At 45.2% G+C, this 21,479-nt stretch overlaps 1 protein-coding gene across 1 annotated transcript in view; it reads right to left on the bottom strand.

Moving 5' to 3' along the window:
- The window catches only part of ADGRB1 (adhesion G protein-coupled receptor B1), an 84,915-nt gene that overhangs the window by 52,978 nt on the left and 10,458 nt on the right, over positions 1 to 21,479 (bottom strand). Inside the window, exons 2-4 of the mRNA XM_059836297.1 lie at positions 12,339 to 12,442; positions 4,556 to 4,658; positions 402 to 552 (exon numbers count right to left, since the gene is read on the bottom strand). Coding sequence (XP_059692280.1) covers positions 402 to 552; positions 4,556 to 4,658; positions 12,339 to 12,442 — 358 coding nt within the window. The remainder of the gene's footprint in view (positions 1 to 401; positions 553 to 4,555; positions 4,659 to 12,338; positions 12,443 to 21,479) is intronic.

The raw sequence follows: 21,479 nt of genomic DNA on the forward strand, positions 1-21,479 counted from the left end.
GCTGCCATGGAGACGGGATTTCAGAGCTTGCTTCACTCCGGGTTGCACATGGAAGGAGACAGCGAGAGAGAGAAAAGGAGAAAGCAAGAAAGAGACCCAAACCCAGGAGAAACCACCCCCAGCTCAGCCTTTGTACTGAAAACTCAAACCCTCTCGACACTGTTTTGTGTGACCCTTGTGCACTGGGCAGCAGGCAGGACTTACGGCTCTTGCTCATGCTACTTTTAACCATCTCAGCCCCTCTTGACACCACCAAAAGGGTTGCAAGCACCCTCTCAAGCCTTCTGCACAGCATCAGTCCCTCTCGTAGCTCAGACCCTCTCTGCTCCACATCCCACCGGAGGGACAGCGCTTCCCCCCCCAACCCCGGGGGAGCTGCTCCACTGACTGAGGATCCTCACCCCATCCGAGACACAAGAAGCGCTTGCGGATGATGCGGTTCCGTAACCGGCCCGTCACGGCCATGTAGGACTGCCAAGCCTCGGTCAGCACCCAGCAGAAAGAGGAGAGGAAGAAGAAGTGCAAGAAAGCCGCCACCAGCGTGCATATCACCTGGAGAGAGGAGGAAAGGAGGACACGTGAGAGGAGCAGCAAGTGGAGAGAGCAGCGCGTAGGAGAGCAGAAGGCGCAGGGAGATGCTTCCGAACCAGGCTCTGGAAGGCAAGGTCATGGAGATCAGGACATGAAAAGACATTTTAGGAGGAGGTAATCTCCCCCACAAGTTTCGACCTAGCAAAGGACGAAAGCGTTTGCTTCAAATTTAAGTACTGCGTGGAAATTGGCTGCTCTGAAGCATGAGCTCTAAGTCAAGTCCATGGTTAACACTTTTGCTGAAGTCTGAGCCCGCATCCCATCCTGGTGCTTTCTTGGCTTCAGCAAGGTATATTTATTTTCCAAATGTTCAAAACCATTGCCACGATCCTTTCGGGGAGGACAGAGCAGTTAGTAAGCCGTGCACTAATCTCAGCTCAAAAGGTTTGCAAAGTATCGTGTCGTTGACAGCTGAGCCACAGAAATTAAATCAGAGGAAGGCAATTTAGATGGTGTCCCTGCCAGGGAAGGATCGCTGAGAGAAAGAGTTAAGCCGTGAGAGCCGGGTGAAACCACAGCTGCCAGGGGCTGGTAAGGACTGCAAACATGAGTGGTGTGGAGTTGTCCAAGAGCATATAACTACTAGCAGACAGGGAAAAAAAGAAAGGAAAAAAAAAAAAGAAACTACATTAAAAGGAAATTCATAATGGTGAGTTCCACTACTCGGTGGGGAAATCTCTCAAGGGAAATGCAGGGAGCTTAAGCCATTTAAAATTAAACTGGGGAAAGTACTAGCAAATGTATTATGAAGAACAACCCTGTAGTGCCAGGGAGATGGACTGGAAAGCTGACAAGCTCGTCTTTGTTTTTAACTCAGCAAGGCCAAATCTTTCACTGGTGCAAATTGGTGCCGCTCTGTTTAACTCTGCCAGAGCTGTGCTTAATTTCCACCATCTGCGAGTTGGAAACCGTGAATCAATGTACTCAAGAAGAAAATGATGGAAAGAAACTCCAGTGGCTCCCAAGGAGAAGGGAGAGCAAATAGACTTTAAAAGTGACTCTGGATGAAGAAAATGGCTTAAGGCATTCAGGGCAGGGGGAGGGAGAGGCTTATAATGAAGAATTTCTCTGCTTTGAGTTATATCAGGAAACATGGACTTTGGGTTTACGGTCATTGAACCTTCCTCTTTTTTCATCCACCAGCATCTTTTAACACAGAGCTCTCATGCACGGAGTGTCTTTTATCATGATTTTATCGGATTGCTCTCAATTCATACACTGGCACAAACCGACGTTATCAGAGGTTGTGAAGAAAAGTAAGACTGTGTGTTCTTTGAGATAGGAACTGTCTTTTTGTTCCATGTTTGTATTTGACACCAAAACCCTTGGTATCCTGACTATAAATGGATTCTGGATGACAGTTCAGTACAAATAACACAGCTCAATATGATAATTTCAAGTAATTTTGACATTTTAAAAGAATCCTAAAAAGGTAGTTGCTATTCATCAGCTTACAGACCTACATAAAACAGTTACAAACACAGGATGCTTTCAGGAATGAATTTTAAGAGATTGTTATTTTAGAATTATTTTTTTTTTGCTAACAACAGATACAACACTGTTTGTTTTACTGTTTTGATTTTGTTCTGCACCAACGCAGTTCTGCCCAGTTTGCCAGCAGTTTGTAAAGGGGAGAGGAAAACTTTGCTTTCCAATTTTACACCAGAGAGATACATTTTCTGGGTATTTTTTCTCAATCAGGTAATTTTGATAGAAAAGGAAGGAGAAGAGGGGAGGGGACCCAACAGAAATATGCACATCTCGGCCGGGCCAGTATAAACCCATTGCCTCAACTGAAGCCAGACTGTGAACTTGGCCAGGTGATGGGCAGGCACATAGTTGCTTCTGCTACCTCTGCTGAAGGTTTTTCCTTCCTTGCAAGGAACAAAAAAAAAACTCCATGAAGGTCTAAGCACAAGGATATGATGTCCCAAGCTGCTGCAGAAAGACCTAGCAGAGCTTGTCAGTCTGTGAAGGCCATTAGCCCTTGTTTTCCTCCAAGAGGAGAAATCTGATTCCTTACAGCACGTAGCCATGCCTTTGAGATATGGCCAGTTCATGCAGCATTCATTTCTTTTGTATCACGTTATTGCTGACTGTAATTTTTTAGCCTTTTCCCAGGCCTTTCATCTTCAAAAAGCTTAGCAAATCTAGGCGTGGAGTCTTGCCTTTGAGGTTACACGGTTGGAAATCAAGGGAGAATTCGGCATTTCCAGGGAAACTAAGACTGTAGAAATTCTCCCAGAGTAACTGCAATTATAAATCAATCACCAACATTTTAAGACACTCCATTATCAATAATTGAATGTGAATAAATTCCTAATTTATGCTCCTTCGCCTCTTCCCTGTATAGTTTTCTTTCTCTGTTCCCTGCCAGAGACTGTTTACTAGACGGCTGAGCGGAAATCCAAGAATAACCTTTCTATTTATGGTGTTTCATGCATATGTATGTGCAAAGAGCTAATGTGCCTCATGCAATCACAGCCGGGAGCTTTGAATCCCCACTAACAGCTCTGAGAGTGAACACCCGGAGTGATGTGAGAAAAAAGCACGAGGGAGAACCTGGGCTCACAACTCTGCTCCGAAGGGAGTGGGAGAGGGTGAAGACATCCACCTCCTGTCCTGGGGTGAAGAAGAATAACCCAAGAGAAGATCCAGCCATGGTTTGCCATGTTGAGCATCCCTCAGCACTCCTTTCTATGGGAAGAAGTTCCAAGTACACGCTGGGGGTTGCAGACAACGCACTTGGGGAAAGCGAGAGCTTAGCTCTCTCTTTTTCCACCTCTTGCCCTGAGAAAACCATGTTGGCCATGAAAGAAAGCTCTGCTTTGCGAAGTTAATTTCCAAAGGGCACTTGTTTAATAGGAGCAGAGCTGGCTGGTTGCATCTCTTCACACTTCTCTACACACATATGACTCAAGCAGCTGTAAAGCTTTCCCTGAAACACAGCCTAGTCCTAACCCGAAGGGCCCTCCATAGAAATGAGTCTCTGTGATTAGTTAAATCCTGGGGCTTCTCTGCAGAAATGCTTCCAAAAGTGACAGCATGCTCTGGCTGCCAAAGTAGACACTTGAAAAAACTGGCAGGTCACTGGTTACTGTTAACTAAAAACTAAATTTTGACTTCTGATTGTGACTTTGGCAGCAGGAGTAGTGGACGACACTTCTTGCCTCACTTTTCTGCTTAGCGGAGTTAGGATGGTTGGAGCACTTGGGGAGACAGGAAAATGTACAACAGGAAAATACTAATGATAAGCAGTGATTTGTTATGCCAGACACCAACGGGGAAACTGAAAGTACTTCAGCTGGAGAAAAGTCATACAGGCAACACGCGCCTCTCCAGCTGGGTCTGCAACATGGGAAAGCATGTACGTGCAACCAGTGCACGTGGCTTGAAAATCCACGTTACATCTTGCCTTTACTGCTCAAGTCACACTGCGATTTGCAGAGAGTCCCTTGCGGCCCCCGGCTCTGCAGCGTGCACAGTATGTCTGGCAATGCTTCCTACCCCAAAAAAAGGTGGGTTTTGTGGCTGTGTTCGTTAACATCTGCCAAGTGCTTTAAGCTCAGAGTATAAAAGTTGCTGGGGAAATAAACGCAAAGCTGAGATGTTGGGTTTGGGTTTTTTTAAAGCCTTTTCTCAATCTGTCTTTCTTTGTAACTTTTGGAAAATAAAATGGTTAAAGCCTTGCAAATAACCGTGTTTCTTCACTGTGCCACGTGCCAGCTACTCTAGGCAGATATTCAAAAATATCACATTGGTTTTAATCAAAGCCCCGAGGATGCTGACAAATTATCAAAGAGAGTGTGAGAGAGAAAATTGAAATCTGCCATTTAGTCATGTCTTTGACATGTCGCTAATTAACAGATGGAGGAAGAATGAGGAAGCGCTGCCTGAATGGATCGTTTCAGTGCTAAATCAGGGGAAAAGCAAACAAACAAACAAAGCCCAACGGATCTCCTACCTTATTCCGGGTCTGGGTCTGTCCGATCAGGATGAGAGCATTGGAGGAGATGATGGATAGGCAGAAGTTGATCAGAATGACAGAGCGCTCTGAGCGAATATACCTGCAGCAAGAGAAGAGGGGGAGGGAGACCCACCCTGTTACAACTTCATTAAGTTACCTCCGAAAAGCATCAACCAGGTGCAGGTTGCACTGGGCCAGGCTCTACAGAAAGCCATGGTAAGAGATTGCCCATTTCCTGCAGATCTTGTATGTTACACGGACAAGAACAAGGGGAAAAGGGAGGGGGAGAGCTTGGGTGTAGTGCTCAGCCCACAGATCTCTCCATCCTCCCCCATCAATGCTGGAGTTATGAGCATGAGTCAACAAACTAGGGGCCAGCCTGGTCCCTAGTCTGAGCGGCTCCTAAAGCAGTGGAGTGCTGCAAGTCTTCTTCAGCTCTGCTTACTTGAAAGGGGACTTGAAAAGGAGCTTAAAAGAAAACATACAGGCAACACATGGAAAGATTCCCGAATAAGAAGAGCCACAGGCATGCTGGCGATGAAAGCAGATTACGAATGCATGCACCTTCACAACAAAGTGTTCGTGATTCAGCATTCCCCTTTGTTTAACCTAACAACCCGTCCTGAAGTGAGAAGTATTTCTGCTTTTTTTTTTTTTTTCTCCCCCAGACAGAGAGGTTTAACACTTCTCAAAACTAGGCCAAATACATAACTGCAGCTGTGGGTCTGGGATATTAGGAATCCAAGCTAGGAAGCTGTTGCCTTCAGCACCTTGCAGGAGCAAGCTCTTTGTCATTTCTGATTTGCAATGTGCAGCACAGCACCAACTTGCTGCTGAGGTATGTGCATGACAATTAATTCAAACCACTGGCTACAGAGGAAAATTTCTTTGAAGGCACTTTTATGTACCTAATAAAATTAAAAGGGAATTGCAAAAGTGCAAGTCCTCAAGGATTGACTCAGGACCTGACCATACCAACATTCATACACGTGAATAATCTCCGTGATTTGGCAAGTGCCCTGCCTGAATACAAGATGAGCGAAGAGTAGACAGTGATGCTTATAGAAATTTAGAAACAAATCTATTAATCAACCAGCTCATCCCTGGAGGCTAATGCAGGATTATTTCCTATATTCCAGCACATCAAGTATTTATATTGGGAACTTAATTTCATTAATTAATTTTAGCAAGAGTGAGTTGGTCATGCTTTGGCTGCAGAGTTTTGAGTTTCTGACTAGGTGGGCAGGATGAGTTTACTGCACGTGTGTGTTCTGCCAAGGGTAAATCTGTGCTTTAGAGCTACTGAAGGATGCAAAACTTTGATTTTAACTTCACTCTGAGTTTTACCTTCAGACAAACAGGAATGTTGAGAATATGCTTTCCTGGATTCAAAAAAGTCACTGATGCAAAGTAGCCTGAACTTATACTTAGCCTGTTGGAAATCTGGTTTATAGGTAGTTCTCCCTGAAACTCACCCAACCCCAGAACAGTCTACAAAATTTAGGCTTCCAGCTCAGCTAGAAACTGGGTTGACTGCCTGCAAAATGAGCCTCTGGTTCCTTTCATGGCCAATCTGATCACAAATTTCCCTATTTCATTGGGCTCAATACAATGCTGTGCATCACCTGGATCTTATTCCATTTGTGGCTGGAGGGTACTGAGCCATCAATCTATCTATGTTTTGATTGTGTGAAGTAAAAAATCAAGTCTCCAGTCAGCAGCTTCTAGGGCATAGAAAGGGAGATTTGGAATCTGTCCTGGTGGGAATGAGATGTAATAAATCTGTGTAGCAACACTATGATCCAACTGGCATTAATGTGCACTTCAGAAGCCTCCTCTGGTCAAAAAAGTTAAGAAATGAGTTGACCATAAGTATAGTCTGTATGTGAATGTAAGGGAAGATAATCCAGCTGTCTTCCGACTTTTTCCCCCCTTAATCAAGCCTCTCCTTTCTTCATGCTTCCCTTCACGCACTTAGATGACTCCACCCTGTTCCCAAGATCCCTGAACCTCCAAAAATGAGACATGGGTTGGCAACGTGTAGAATCACAGAATCAGAATAATTTAGGTTGGGGAAAAACCTCTCGAGTTCCCAGTCCAATCCTCTGCCCAAAAAAGGGCTAATTTCAAAGTCAGATCAGGCTTCTCAGGGTCTTGTCCAATCAAGTTTTGAAAATCACCAAGAACAGAAATGCCACTACCTCTTTTGAATGACTTGTTACAGTGTTTAACTGCTCTCATGCTGAAGGATTATTTTTCTTTATATCCAGCTTGATTTTTTTCCTGCTGCAGCTGGTGCCTCTAGACCTTTTGCTGTATACCTCTGCAAGTTGTTTGACTTCTCCATGACTCCTCCTTAATAGCCCCCTGTTCTCCAAGCTAGCCAAGCCTTGCTCCCTTTGCCTCCTTTTTCATCATGTTCTCCATCTCCCTAAGCATCCACTGGACTTGCTCCAATGTGCTGACATCTCTTGTACTGGGGTAGTCCAATATTGGACACACTTTTCCAGATGTGGCCTCAAGAGTGTCAAGCAGAGGGGAATAATCAATTCCCTTGACCTGTTGGCTATATTCTTGTCTATATAGCCCAATATAATGTTGGCTGATTCATTTCCAAATCGTTGCCCGCTAGGACTTGCAGAGCCTTCCCTGTGGAGGCATTACCAAGCCAGTCAGTCCCCAGCCCATCCTGCTCCACACGGTTATTCCGTCCCAGGTGCAGGACCGTGCATTTGTCTTTGTTGTACCATTTTTCCAGCCCATATCTCTAGTTTGCTGCAGTCCTTCTGAATGGCAGTGCTGCTCTCCAGCACATCAGTCATGCCTCCCAATTTGGCGTCGTCCACAAATCTGCTGAAGGTGCGTTTCGTCCCATCATCCACATTGTTAAAGAAGACATTAAACAATATTTGCCACAGTATCAACCCCTGTCAGATGCAACTAGTAACCAGCTCGTGATTAGGCTTCAAACCTTTGACCATTACCCTTTAAGCCTGCCTGAACTCACTTCAGCTATTAAGCCACCTTAGAAGCCAGCAATCCAGTGCACAGTTCCCTGGTCTGGATACAAGGATGCTACGGGAGACTGTGTTAAACGCCTTGGTAATGTCAAAAGACACAACACCTACTTCTCTCCACTGTCCATGCAATCAGTCATCCCATCACAAAAGGGAAACAGGTCAGTCAGGCACAATCTGCCCTCAATAAATCTGCGCTGTCTATTCCCAATCGCTTTCTTGTCCATCATTTTGCCTGGAAATAACCTTTATAACTACTTGCTCCTTAATCTTCCCAGGGGCTGTGAGTAAGTTGACCAGCCAGTTGTTCTCTGGATCCTCCTCCTTGCCCTTTTTAAAGATTGGTGTAACATTTGCCTTTTTCCAGCCATCAGGAACCGCCCCACATGATAGAGAGTGGCTCCCTCAACACCCTCAATGCACCCCCTTTGGTCCCATGGACTTGCAAATGTCCTGCTTACTGAAATGGTCCTCAGCTCTCTCTTCCTTGGCAGTAGGTAGTATTTTCTTCCCCACATTCTGCCCCTAGGTACAGGAACTTGGGTGCCTGGGAGCAAACCTTGCCAGTAGAACAAGGCGATGAAGGCACCAAGTATCTTCACCTCTTCTACTTTCTTCTCCATTAGGCCACTTGCCCCATTCAACACTGGGCCAACACTTTCCTGGGTAATCCTTTGGTGTTGATGTACCTACAGAAACCCTTCTTGATGTCTTTCACATCCCTTATCAGTTTCAAATGCAGATGAGGTCTGACCTTCCTAATTCAATCCTGCATTCCTGGGCAATGCTTCCATAGTCCTTGGTAGCCTGACCTGGCTACCAAACATTTCCTTGTTATGTTTCAGCTCAATCAGAAGTTCCCCATTATGCTAAGACAGCTTCCTGCCATGCTTGCTTTTTTCCTTTCATTTCCTCTTCTCCAGCACAGGATGCTCCACAGAAAGAAATCACCATTACTATCCAGACCCTCTGGCCAAAGAAGTCAGGAACTCATATCAGAGAGGGAAAAAACACAGAACTTGATGGGTTTTGCCAGAGGAGAGATCTCCAGCAAATGCAGAGCTACTCCAGGGTGCTGTCTTGCTACCCCTTGGCTCATACATGGACTCAGCCTACTTATCAAAATATGCTGTACTCAGCCACCAAAGCAGGGGAAAACTCACTGCAAATTTAGGGAACTTCTGCTCTGGCCTGGGTCCTGCAGGACGTGGGGAAGCCCTGTGCAAACCGAGACAGATGGAGAAGGTGGGAAAACCCTGCAGTCTGTCTCTCTGTCCCCATTATGCTCCCTTCCTCTCTGCAAACACTGAGTCACTCTTGCTTTCTCACTGTGCGTACACACATCCTTCCCCGCATAGTCACTTACTCATTCCTGCTACCTCCCACCAGGGCCACCGAGTGCCTCAGCATCTCCGGCAAAGGCAGAGCTCCTGAGTTTAAAGCAAGTGTTAAAAGCCCCTTGAGAGCTCATTGACAACCACTAAATCAATCCTCAGGCTTCGATGGGCAGGGAGTGAGAAAAGCTCGCACTGATATCTTTCAGCGATACAGCATTCACCCAGCCGCCACCAGAAAAAGGTCTGCCGTGCCCCACATGCTGATGGGCTGGTGGAAGAGCTATTCGATAGCAAGCATTGATCTCCATGCTATGGAAAGGTCACTGACTCCAGAGACTGTTGAACTGCAATGAGTTCAGGGATGGAAAACACATTGGGGCACTCCTGAAACACCACCATGTCAAGGAGCTGCTTGAAAGGAGTGGTACAAGCCAAAGTTTAGAGAAACATGACACTAAGTCATTTCATCTGTTCTGACCCTTGAATAGTTCCTTTTTTTCCCAGTATTTCATTTTCATGTCAGTTTTCAAGAGGGAAGAACTTTTTCTTTCAGTTCCCCCTCTTCTTCCACATGGGTGGTGGAGCACGTGGACCACACACAGATTGTGTCTCCAGCTGTGACCCGGGACAGCCACCGCCGAGATGTAACAAGGTCACTCCACTTCTATGGCCCACTGTGTCACTGACCTCTCTGTCGAGACTGTTAATAAAGCCAGAATAAGACCATCTGCAGCAGAGTTTTTGCAGCCATCTGTCTACTGGGAACTGGAGTGAGTCCACCAACAGGCCACCAACAGCCGTCAAACAGAAACAACGTCCAGTTTTCAATAAGACTGTGCCAAGTTGGCTGTGTTTGAAGTGATCGCGTGCATCAAAAAGCTCATGCTGTTCATGCCGATGGCTGAGTAGGTGCCACTAAGAAGCAAGCATTACTTGGGGGTTTTGAATGGGAAGTGGAGGGTAAATTCATTTCCTCCCTGATATGCAGCCCAAAGCTGGGATCACCTTCCTTTTATTCTGCCCCCTTTTCTTTACCGTGTTACTTTCCCTCTTTCTCCCCTGCCCTTTCTTTCTGCTTCCCATGTATAAACAAACCCTAGCTGGGCAAAATTCTGGGAAAGTTTCCAGAGTGTCAGCCTCAGTGAGCTTATTCATCAGAAGTGTTTTATACTCAAGCTGAGCCTATGTATGCATGCTCCAGATGCCTTTGTCCAGAGGTCTGAAGGGGAAATTTCCCAGCCAAAGCTCCCCGGAACAGCTGAGCTCTGGTGAGTGCTCTCCACAGAAGACCAGGCAGCTAGGGCATGAGGATTTTCTCCTCTGCAGGGTGAGAAAGGACCACTTTGATACGGCTCCTGTATTTTAGCAACAACAGCTGGAATAATACTGCTGATCCCACTTCGAAGCATTCCTCCAGCTGTTGCCTATCAGACTATATAACATCTAGGGCAAAACAAAGTGGGAGCCAGGAGATAATGTTGACTTGACTATGATGTTCCTGAGACCATTAATAGGACAGCACATTCATGTCCAGCAGCTATGCCTAAAATAAAAAGGACACACAGAGTGCTCAGGGCTCAGCCACGGGAATGCTGTGAAGTTTAGAAAACATGAAAACATGATCTACAGAGAAGAGATGAAACAAACTCAGCGCACCAAAGAGAAATTCTAGAGATCACTTGATCATGCTTTACAAATATTTACACAAAGAGACTTAAGATAGAGAGCCCTTTAATCAAGATATAGCTGGTCTCAGGATCACTTGGAAATGCATGTCCATCCTTGGCTAGCTCAGAAATGCCCATTCAAGCCTCCCATAAACGTGTCCCCCCATTCGTGCTGATTGTTTTGGGCATAACGCAAAGGCTGGAATGAGAAATTCAAAAGAGCGTATTTTAAACAGGGCAGGCAATTAACTTTACTGTCCTCAATAACAGTAAATATTGAGGGGCACATTCCTGGAAGAAAATACATCGTGTTATTCCAAATGTCTCTGGCATGCTCCAAACTGATTCAACCTCATGTCTGAACTTGGGTTTCAGATCCTGAACTTGTTTCTGATAGGAAAGTGAGGGTGAGGCTCAAACACTTGCTCTTTACTCCTCTATCCTAACTTTCCACTTGATCCTGACACCAGTGACACCAGTAAGTCACCTACCAGCGCTGCCCAGTGCTGCCCAGCCTGAGGAAAAGCAGGAGAGGACAAGGACTTGAGCAGATCCAATGATACCCCAGGCACGGAAAAACCTGAGTTCTAGATAAATGTTATTATGATCAGTCTTCAGCTCAGAGCACTTGCCGTAATTAACTAGCCACTATGCACTGTCACAGTATCAACAAAAACAGATGAAGTTTTGCTCATTTTTTTACTGTCTTGTTTATTTCCTCTATCAAAGGGTAGAAAAAGTTAGCCAAATTCACAACTCTGAACTGAATTTACCCTTTCCTCCCTAATAAGAAGAATCACTTGACAAAATAAGAGCCTCAGACTGATCCCTTCTCCCAAAAGGGTCACCAATAATTTTCAGACAGTATATTCTCTGTAGCAACTGCATTTCAATTTCACAGTCATTTACCTGGTTCTGATTTTATTGTTTTATTTAGCTTAGAGTCATGAAGATCTCAGCATGTTTGCCATGGGTTTAGGAAAGGCATGGGTCTTGTAGTATAAACTCAGACCTTGTTCAATGCAGTATAGGGGGAGAATCCCTTGCACACCTCGGGTCCTCCAGCTTATACAGTCCACCAAAACGTATCTAACAGGGGCATGGGCCAATGTGGGCCTTTGTTCAATAAAACTTTGGTACAAAACCACTTCAGCTTCTATAAGTGATAAAATTTAAGGTTGCGCCTGACCTGCTTATAGGTGTACAGGAGTTCTCTGCAATGGGATGTATTGAGGAATCCCATATGCATCTGAAGCTAAAGGCAAAATGTAGCTAAAAGGTTGGAGAGTTATTTAGACCATGCGGTTTGTCAACCTTAAAGTCCTGAAAAGTGCTGTCAGTCCTTCAGGCCAGATGTTTTCATAACGGGTCGTGGATGTTTTGATGTTATCAAAGACCCAACCGGGAATACTTTGAAGCAATCTGCCTGCCAGGAGGCAGTGCGCGTCCACCTCTCCATGAACAAGGTTTCCTGGGGTATGCGAAGGCATCTAAAACAGCACGCGGCTTTTGAAAATGGAACAGTGCGACTACATGGGGTCACGGCACTAATTTCACTGTACTAATTTCTCTGGCACTAAAAGGAAAGCATTTTGCCAACTAAGCCACCATGATGACTTTTTGCAGGACCCACTCATTACAAAACGGTTCTTCCTCAGGCACCAGGCACCCAAAGCAGGAGAGCAAAACCTCCAGGATCCATGTAGATCAAGAGACAGTTACTTTCCCCAACAAGAAGAGAAGAGAATGAAAGCCATACCTCCAAACAGAGACATAAATGATAATCAACAGCAAAAGTGTCAGCGAAGATACTCCACAGCCTACAATTAACGTGACAGAAGGGACCAGCACCTTTTCCATGTTCTGAAAGAGAGAAAATAAGGCATTAAAAAAAAGAAAAAAGAAAAAAAAGAAGATGCTCAGCAAACGCTACAGCTCAATTCCATGGCAAGGACTTTCCTCCTAATTGTCTGTGTGTCAACTCACCTGACCTTCACATCGCACTGCACATACAAATAAAGAGGAAAGAAGGCCAGGATCTATTTCTAGTTGACCCAGCCTTTTTTTGGACCTGATTCTGCTCCCACACACACCAGTGTTAAGTCTGGGTAACAATTTTGATATCCATGGCAAGGCAGGTGTGTAAAAGGTGTGGGTTGCAAGACAAGGATCAGGCCCTTCATATCCAGTGTGAAACTTTGAAGATAATTAATGAGGCAATAGCAGAAGGCAGTGCCTACACTAGAACAATTACAAATGAGCTCTTCTGGGAATGGCAGCGATGAAGGTTGGAGGATGAAAGAAAGGTGAAAATCTTCTACCAACTAGAAACATCCACCTGGAAAAGGAGGAGAAGCAAGGAAAGAAAAAACAAGATGCATATCCTCCCCAGGCACCCAGCATCCAGTCAATACCATCCATCACTTCACTACTCTTACAATGCTACACAAGGCATTTCTTCATGGGCAGGGATCCTTACTGGAAAATCTGGTGTGGAATGGTTCTCCTTTCCTGTCTGAACACAAAAGATCTGCTGATCATCAGCTCTTGCAACATCAAGAACAAACACATGCTATAACCTCTTTTAATCTAGTTAGTTCTCTGCGTCACTGGGACTACCTGTGTAACTATTCAACATCTACCAGACTAATATCACTAAACTCCCCCTGTTCCTCCTTAGAGTGAGGATCTGGATCCCATTTGGTTTTCTCTGCTGCAGACCTTTTTTCCAGCGTGTTTCTCATTTCCACATCAGTGATCTCTGCTGGCATGAAGGCAGAGAAACAGAGACCCACCGTGCAGCAGACACATGAGAACCCTCCATTTAGAGTGATTAGGCAGTATGCAGAGGTGTGGGAGCACAGTCAAGGTTGTCATTAGATTGGCACACTACCAACACCTATCACTACAGCGTGGAGATGAGATGGTTTCTGACATAGCAAGGGCTTAGCGTAGGGAAAAAAAGAATAGCAATTACTCATGAATTCGGGAATGGAACAGGCAATCCTCTAAGGACTTGTCTACACCGTTTTGTTGGCAGGCATGAGGCTGCTCAACCTGAACCTCCAATCAGCAGGACACCACAAAGTTGAGGCTACTGCAGTCCTGTTCCAGGCTACTGAGCCTGCTGCAAAGCAAAATATATTAGGTAAGGCTCAGTGCTATGCTTATATGGAGTCCGGCCAGCTCAATGCACGGGCAAAGCAAGCATATGTCCATTGACTCAAGGCCCACAGTCAGTACAGGTTTACTCCACAGAGCCCACCACAAAGAAGAGGCAAACAACTCCAATATATTGGGATCTGAGCTGAATTATCCCTGCAGTCTGAAGGGCTTGGGAAGATCCTCCTCACCTGCATATTTTGACTAAAGGCACCTGTTCACATTTTGAATCTCATTGGGGGAAATTAATGAGGAGCAAAACTTTCACCGTACTGCTGCAGTGAACCCCACAGGAGCGATTGAGAAGGCTGGCACAAGAGCTTAAGGGTTCTGAAACAAAATTTAGTAACAAATTCAATGGCTTGAATGCCCAACTGGCATATATACCAAAGGAGTACAGCTTGATTGAGGGATCTTTACTGGATGCAGACCAGCTACAGACTGGAAGGCAACCTGCACTGCAGTCCAAACCTCTCTGCAATGTCCCCTCCCCACTGACACGTTAGGTCTGACACGTCACTACTCCAGCATGACTGTACAGCTTCCTTGAGTTTGCTCTGTGCAACAGGAGGCTTGGGACTCTCCAAAACCACCACCATACATATGTACAAAGGGTTTGGATGCTGAGCCTAATTCAACTTGCTGAAATTAAGGAACTGTGTTTCAGGAGGTATCTTAGTCTTTATAACTACCAGCAATTGTCCGAAAACTGCAAGAATAACATGGAGTTGAGCCTCACCAATCCATCCAGCAAGGTCCTGCATCTCCCTCCACCTAGAGCTTCCCAAAATGCTCACGGAAAATGTTTCAGCTCACATGTGGATTCTTCCTCTAAACTTCTACGGAGACTTGGATCACTGTGATTTTTAACATCAACTCATACGACTGTATTCCCACATTGAGAATTTACTTCTGCCAAATATTTGTGGAAGGTTAGAAGCAGTTTTTTGGGAACTAGGTAAACATAAAGAGATTTCAATGAAAATATCAACATTTTGATTCATCTTCCATCAAAGAAAATTTAAATTGGACAAATTCCAGGCACCGTGAGTGCTGAAATATTGCGTCCTGCTCCTTATAAATTGAAATGTGGAAGGGGCTGGGCTTTCTTCTGGGACCAGAAGCCTCTGATTTAGTCAGGCACTGGCGTAGGGTACGGGAGAGAGAGATGCAATCTCCAGTATGAAGCCACAGCTTCTCCCTTTGCCACCTTCATTTCCCCCAGGTGGGCAACAGCCCTGTCCCACCCCAGAGATGCATGGTCGTGATAAATGCACTGCGCAGCACAAGCTACTCAGACATGGATTGTTCCTTGCTCACTCGCTCCAAGCTCACTCCCAACCCTTTTTCTCTCCCTGCTCCCCCCTTACGGCAATATGAGTTCACATCACATAAATGGTGGCCTGGGATGAGCATCGATTGTGACATTTGATTTAAGTAGGTCTCATTTCACTGACTTTTCATGGGTAACTGGATAAAAGTGGGGGAGGAGCTCCATTAAAGCAAAAAGAGCCTGACATATAACTCATTCCTAAACCATCTGAGAGTAACTGAAGTTACGGAGTTTGGATTTTAAGAGATGAGCAGACTACATCCCTGTATCTCCAATGCAGTGACCCTAACTCCCCTCCGTTCCACAACCTCTCTGACATCCCTCCATCCCCAACAACCTCAGGTTCTTTCACTCCCTTCCCTATCCCCTTTCCCACATCATCTGTAACCCTCTCCTAGATCCTCCATCAGCTAATTAAGAGGTTGCATATACTGGACCATTCATTCCTAGGTCAGATGTTTGCTCATTGGCAAGGCATTACACAAATGACAACCAGCCAAGTGGTAGCCAGACTTGTGGGTAATAGCTGGTGTCTATCTGCAGCCCTTCCCACAGAAAAGACCCTGATCTGCACCTCCTTATTTATCCTCCAGCCAAACTTTCACAAAATCCATGCCCACCAGAAGGACTTTTGCTATGAAGCTCATTCCTTCTCCCTACAGAGAAGGGATGGTTGATCTAGCCCTGATGGGATTTCTGTTGGCATCATGAGGGTGGATAACCATAAAAAACACTGGCTACAGTAAGAACAGGAGCTCACTCCTTTGGGAATAGTAAGTCCTGAAGGCTTAAGTCCATGTAGCTTAGGATTCTGCTTTCTTTCTTCATTATTAAGGTTTCTCTGTCCTCCCAATCTTCCTTTCCCCCTCCCCCACGTCTTCCCTTTGGCAAACGAAGCATCGTTTGTTTTATTTCTTCTGGCTAATTAAACCCCCTGACAGAAGGTGGTTGGATGCTGTAGGATCTGAGCCTTGCAAGGGAAATTTCCTTGGAGGAAAACGAGGGGGAAAAGCAAGGTTGTTTTAAAAAGAAATAGTGAGACCAAGAGAAAAACAGCAAGGCATTCTCAAGGTAAGAGAGAAATCAGTCCTATGGGAGATTCCCAGCACCACAGCCGAGGAGCAAACTGGATGTCTGCAAAAGACAGGCTAGGAACAGGATCTCCACCTTTTTGGACTGGAGATGGTCCTAGATGGACTGTCCCTCACCACCTCTTCATGTCTGCTGATGAGTGCCATCCAGAAGCACCCTGAAACACAGATGAAGCCATGCTCAGTTGGAGCTGGAAAGAAAACCTTGGCCTGGGCCAAGCAGAAACAGAGCAGGTCGTTATGAGCTGCAAGTCCTGCAATTCTGTCAGCAAGCATGACAAGGGAGGAGAGAAGCAATCAATGCCATCAGCCGGGATGGAAATAACGAGTGCTACTGCCTGGGGCTGCTTGCTGTCCTACCACCTCATCACTCTGCCTAGCAGGGCAGAAAGACACTCCTCTTTTTCTTTACAATTTCACTTTGCTTCCTTCTTCTTCTCTTCTATTTCCTTCTCTTCCTTTCTCCCTCATTTTTTTGTCTCCTTTGTCTTCTTTCCTCCCTTCCTTTGGCCATTTTCCATGGCATATTCTGCCTTTTCTTCTTGCTCTTAATGCATCTCTCTGGCTCTCCCCCCTTCACATTCTCTGCATTTCTCTCTTTCCTTCTCTTACTTTCTGCACAACACTGTGAAAAGCGACTTTGTTCGTGCTTGTTCCATTACCTTGCTCTGGCTCCAGGGTCAAACAGGCTCCAATTAGAACAAAGTCAAAAATGGTATTTCTTAATGCCAAGCAGTTTGCCTGAGACCTTACAAGCAAGCTGTTCTTTCTGCTTTTTCCATCCTTGATACCGAGAAAGGTTGTACAAAGTCTTTATAGGTACAATATCATACTAATGAAGTCACCAAAAAATTAAACCATTTATTTTACTCCCAAATTAAACACAGAGATACGAGTTTGGAATTCGGGGTGCCGGGCTTTGTTTGTTTTTAGAAATGTGTTTGCTATTTAGAATGGTTGCCTTCAGCCTGACTTCCTGCACATTTGAAATTAAAGACTCATTAAGTCAGAAAATTTCAAAAATAGTGATTGCAAGGGGCATCTAGAGCTTTCTAATCCGATTGATTGCTTGGAGCAAGACTACCACTAACATCAGGTGAGGTTGGCCATGGTTTTGTCTGGATGAGTCTTGGAAATTCTCAAAGATGGAGAGCTCCCACCCCTCTGGTGACTGGTCCAGGGCCATACCACTCTCCTGGTGATAGGGTTTTTCCTAATGTCGCACATGAACCTCCCGAGCTACAGTTTATGGCTCTTCCCCTTGTTAAATAAACAGGCACAAGCAAGAGGAGTTTGGTTTTATAATTTTTGTAATGGCCCCTCTGATACCTGTAGGTTGTGATTAGATTGTCCCTTACATTCGTCTTTGCAAGACCGAGCAAGTCCAGCTCCCTCTACTTCTCTCCTCACAGGTCATGAGCTCAAAGCAATGAGACTCACTCCACTCTTCTGACAAAGAACTGGACCAGGTGGGTGTGATTTACTCCAAGAATTGCTCAGGAACCATTTTACTATGCCACTGGCCTAAAGGCTTTTCACGATTCTTGACAAGTTTTTTAAGCCACATTGTATTGATTTTGTTGCTGGTTGGACAATTCTTGTCAAAGCAGAGAGCTGGTTGTTAGAATTGCTAGAAAATAATGCTTTTACCAGTACTCACGAAAGTGAACAGCTTTCTAAACAAAGGGAAGTATGTCAGTGCTGTAAGAAAACAACCGAGGAGGGTTGAATAACCAAGAGGTGAACATGCTTTTGTCATCTGCCAAAAAAATCCTGATTTTTTTTTTTTTTTAATCCCCATTCAGTTAGATTCTGGGTTTCTCATTCAGGCTCAGGCCCTTTGTATATACAGAATCACAGAATCACTAAGGTTGGAAAAGATCTGTAAGATCATCAAGTCCAACCATCTATATATATATATATACACACATATATATTGCAGTGGTATGGTAAAGCACCAGCCATGTACTTTACCTCAGAACAACCACTTGACAAAAGGACAGCAGCCACCCCAAAAGGGCAGCAATCTGCAGCAATATACTTTTAGGGACTTTTTTATCTTTTAGGGACTTTTTTATCTTTTAGGGACTTTCGTAATGAGTGATGCCACGACACCTTCACCTGGGTGAGAACCCCGGTCTTGACACAACTCAGCTGACAAAGGTGTAGCTGATGTATGTGTCCACCTCCAGGGACTCTGCAGAGCCAAGAGAAGCAAAGCCTTGCATTTGCCCACAGAAGGAGCAGATGTGAGGCTGGTGCACACAGGAAGCAGACCCACTGAATAAGCAGGTGCTGTTTGTACCCCACCACTCTCCCGGCCATCATGTGGTGCTCAGTGAAAGTAGCACGGATGTCCAGCTGTCTGGTCATGCCAGGGCATGCCAGTTGCTGAGGCCCATGGTAAAACTATAGATACAGATGGAGCTGTTCAAGGGAAGGCTCAGTTTTCACCTCCTGGAAGACATATTTCTCGCACTAATTGCAAGATAGGGAGACAGGAAGAGCAGGACACAACCTCTTTTTGGTGGACCCCAAAATATGGGCAGTAGCAGGGATGTAGTGAAGGCAGGATTGAGCCACAGCTGAAAGGAGCTTTTTTGGTGGGTCAGCATTATCAGAGGGACTAGAGGGTTCACTCAACAAAAAGCAGAGGAGCGAGGAAGAGGCACCAAGCCATTTTTCCACAGAATCATGGAACGGTTTGGGTTGGAAGGAACCTTTAAAGATCATCTAGTCCAACCCCCTGCCATGGGCAGGGACATCTTCAACTAGATCAGGTTGCTCAAAGCCCCATCCAACCTGACTTAGAACACTTCCAACGATGGGGCAACCACAACTTCTCTGGGCAACCTGGTCCTGTGCCTCACCACCCTCAGTGTAAAAAATTTCTTCCTTATATCCAATTTAAATCTACCCTCTTTCAGTTTAAAACCATCGCCCTTTGTCCTGTCACTACAGGCCCTGGTGTTGTGGACCGGACCATGGCCAGCAGCTAAGCATCACACAGCTGCTTGCTCACTCCCCCCACAGCAGGATGGGGGGAGGAGAATCAGAAGTGTAACAGTGCAAAAGCTTGTGGGTTGACATAAAGACAGTTTAATAATTACAAAAAAAAAAAGGAGGGGAAAAACTAATAGAGAGGGAAAAAACCAAACCCCAAGAAAAACAATTGATGCAAAAGAAAACAATTGCTCACCAACAACCAACCAATGTCCAGCCAGTCCCCAAGCAATGGCAGCCCCCAGCAACCTCCAACTCCCCAGTTTTATTGCTGATCATCATGTCTTATGGTATGGAATATCTCTTTAGTGAGCTGGGGTCAGCTGTCCCAGCTGTATCCCTTCCCAACTTCTTCTGCACCCCCAGCCTTCTCGCTGTTGGGCCAGTCTGAGGAGCAGAAAAGGCCTTGACTGTGTGTAAGCACTGCTCAGCAAGAATGAAATCATCCCTGTATAATCAACATTGTTTTCAGCACAAATCCAAAACATAGCCCCATACAAGCTACTATAGAGAAATTTAACTCTACCCCAAACAAAACCTGGTAAAAACGTCCTTCTCCATCTTTTTTATAACACTTTGTATATTGAAAGGCCACAATAAGGTCTCCCCAGAGCCTTCTCTTCTCCATCTTCTAAGCTCTGAGGAGGACTTTGAGATCCCCACATGAAGATCGCTTAGTGGCATCATTAGTAAATAATCTCTTCACAACTTCTTTCTGGAACAACCCAACATCCTTCCCAGCCCATGTCATTGCAAGACAGGTCCAGAGGATTATTACCTCGTTTTGCTTCCTTCGTATCATAACTACAGGCTTCTCATGTCAAAGCTAATAGTCACCCATTATCGGGAACGCATTTGTGGAGCTGAGGGCCCTTTTTATGTAATTTGGCCAGTCTAACAGGCAATTCCGTGTAATTACAGTACACAAAAATCACCCAGAGAGACATCTTAATGTGCTACTATTTATTAACAATTGCTAACTCTTCACTCAGTATTGAGTCTGCTCTCAAGATACAACATGGCAATCTGCGTTTAGTAAACAGCCTTGATGAAGCTCTCAGGGCAGAGGAGTGGTCACGCAGCCGCTCGTTAATATGAACTGTCAGGATAATTTCCTTCAGGCTGGTGGGGAATTACAGGAGTTAAAAGTACGCATTATCTACCTGCCAGTCGCCAACGCCACGGTCAGATGGCTGCCGCTCTTCGAACTACCAGACTGCACTCTCAGTGCCTCAATTTCCAGTCCTGATATCAAGGAGGGCTGGGTCAGGCTCACATTAACCCTAAGGACCACTCTCCGCCTGCCCAGCCTGCTGCTACTGAATGCTTTCACTAAATTGTCACTGTCATTATTTAAAATACACTATGCTTTATTCCCTTCCCACCCCTTTCCCATTGCACTTCTCCTGGAGAAGCTACTGAAATCACTATTTAATGGGGCTCTGATGAGTAGCCGTCAGCCACTTTACATCCCTCTGTGAGCTGCGGTTTGGGAACCAGCATGCCGAGCAAGGGAACCACAAGCGAGGAGAGCATTTAAGCCGATCTTTTCAAAGTCCTCTCAACCCATTTGCTTTAGATTGCCAACACCAGCCTTAACTTTGCGGGGGACTATTTTGACCCACTGAAAATGGAAGAGAGTAACACTGCTCTCCATCTCTCTTCCAAAGCTTAATTCAGCTTAAATTTCTGATATGTGTAAATGCCTTAGGGGATTCCTAGGGCTGCATCAGGACAATCAAGCACCAGCATCTCATTCTCTGCTATGCAATATTAACATAGGGAGGTATGGAGGAGAGAGAGGAGAGAGCTTTTGGCTTAACTGTTTGTGAGCTGGCCAGATGGAATATCTGTTTTTTAAATCTTTGCTTTTCATTGCATATGGTAAGACTTGCCCTGTTTCAGCCTTTCCCTTTAAAGCATATTGAAGAGAAAATTTTCCACAATAAAGCTGGTAATAATCAAAATGGCCTATTCCTCTAGGGGCACATGCTCTTTTCTTCTGAGACAAGAGAGGCAGAAGTGAACTTTAATCAGATTGTGCAGTACCACTGTCACAGGCATTGCGGTAAGCAGCAAACCTCTATCTCGCTGTGTCAGTCCTAGAAAATAAAATGGTCCAGGACCCACTCCATTGCCCTGAGATGAAGTGATACTGTATAGATAATATTCATACAAACTCACCATTCAAAACAGAGGGGTCTTGTCCATAGTGGACATTCATGGACCATGCCTTCCCCTGGACCACAGCTGGACATTGCTAGTTGGCATAAGCCAAGACACAGCCAGGGATCATTATAACAATTAAACG

Source organism: Gavia stellata, chromosome 3, assembly GCF_030936135.1.
Source record: "Gavia stellata isolate bGavSte3 chromosome 3, bGavSte3.hap2, whole genome shotgun sequence".
Classification (NCBI taxonomy): domain Eukaryota; kingdom Metazoa; phylum Chordata; class Aves; order Gaviiformes; family Gaviidae; genus Gavia; species Gavia stellata.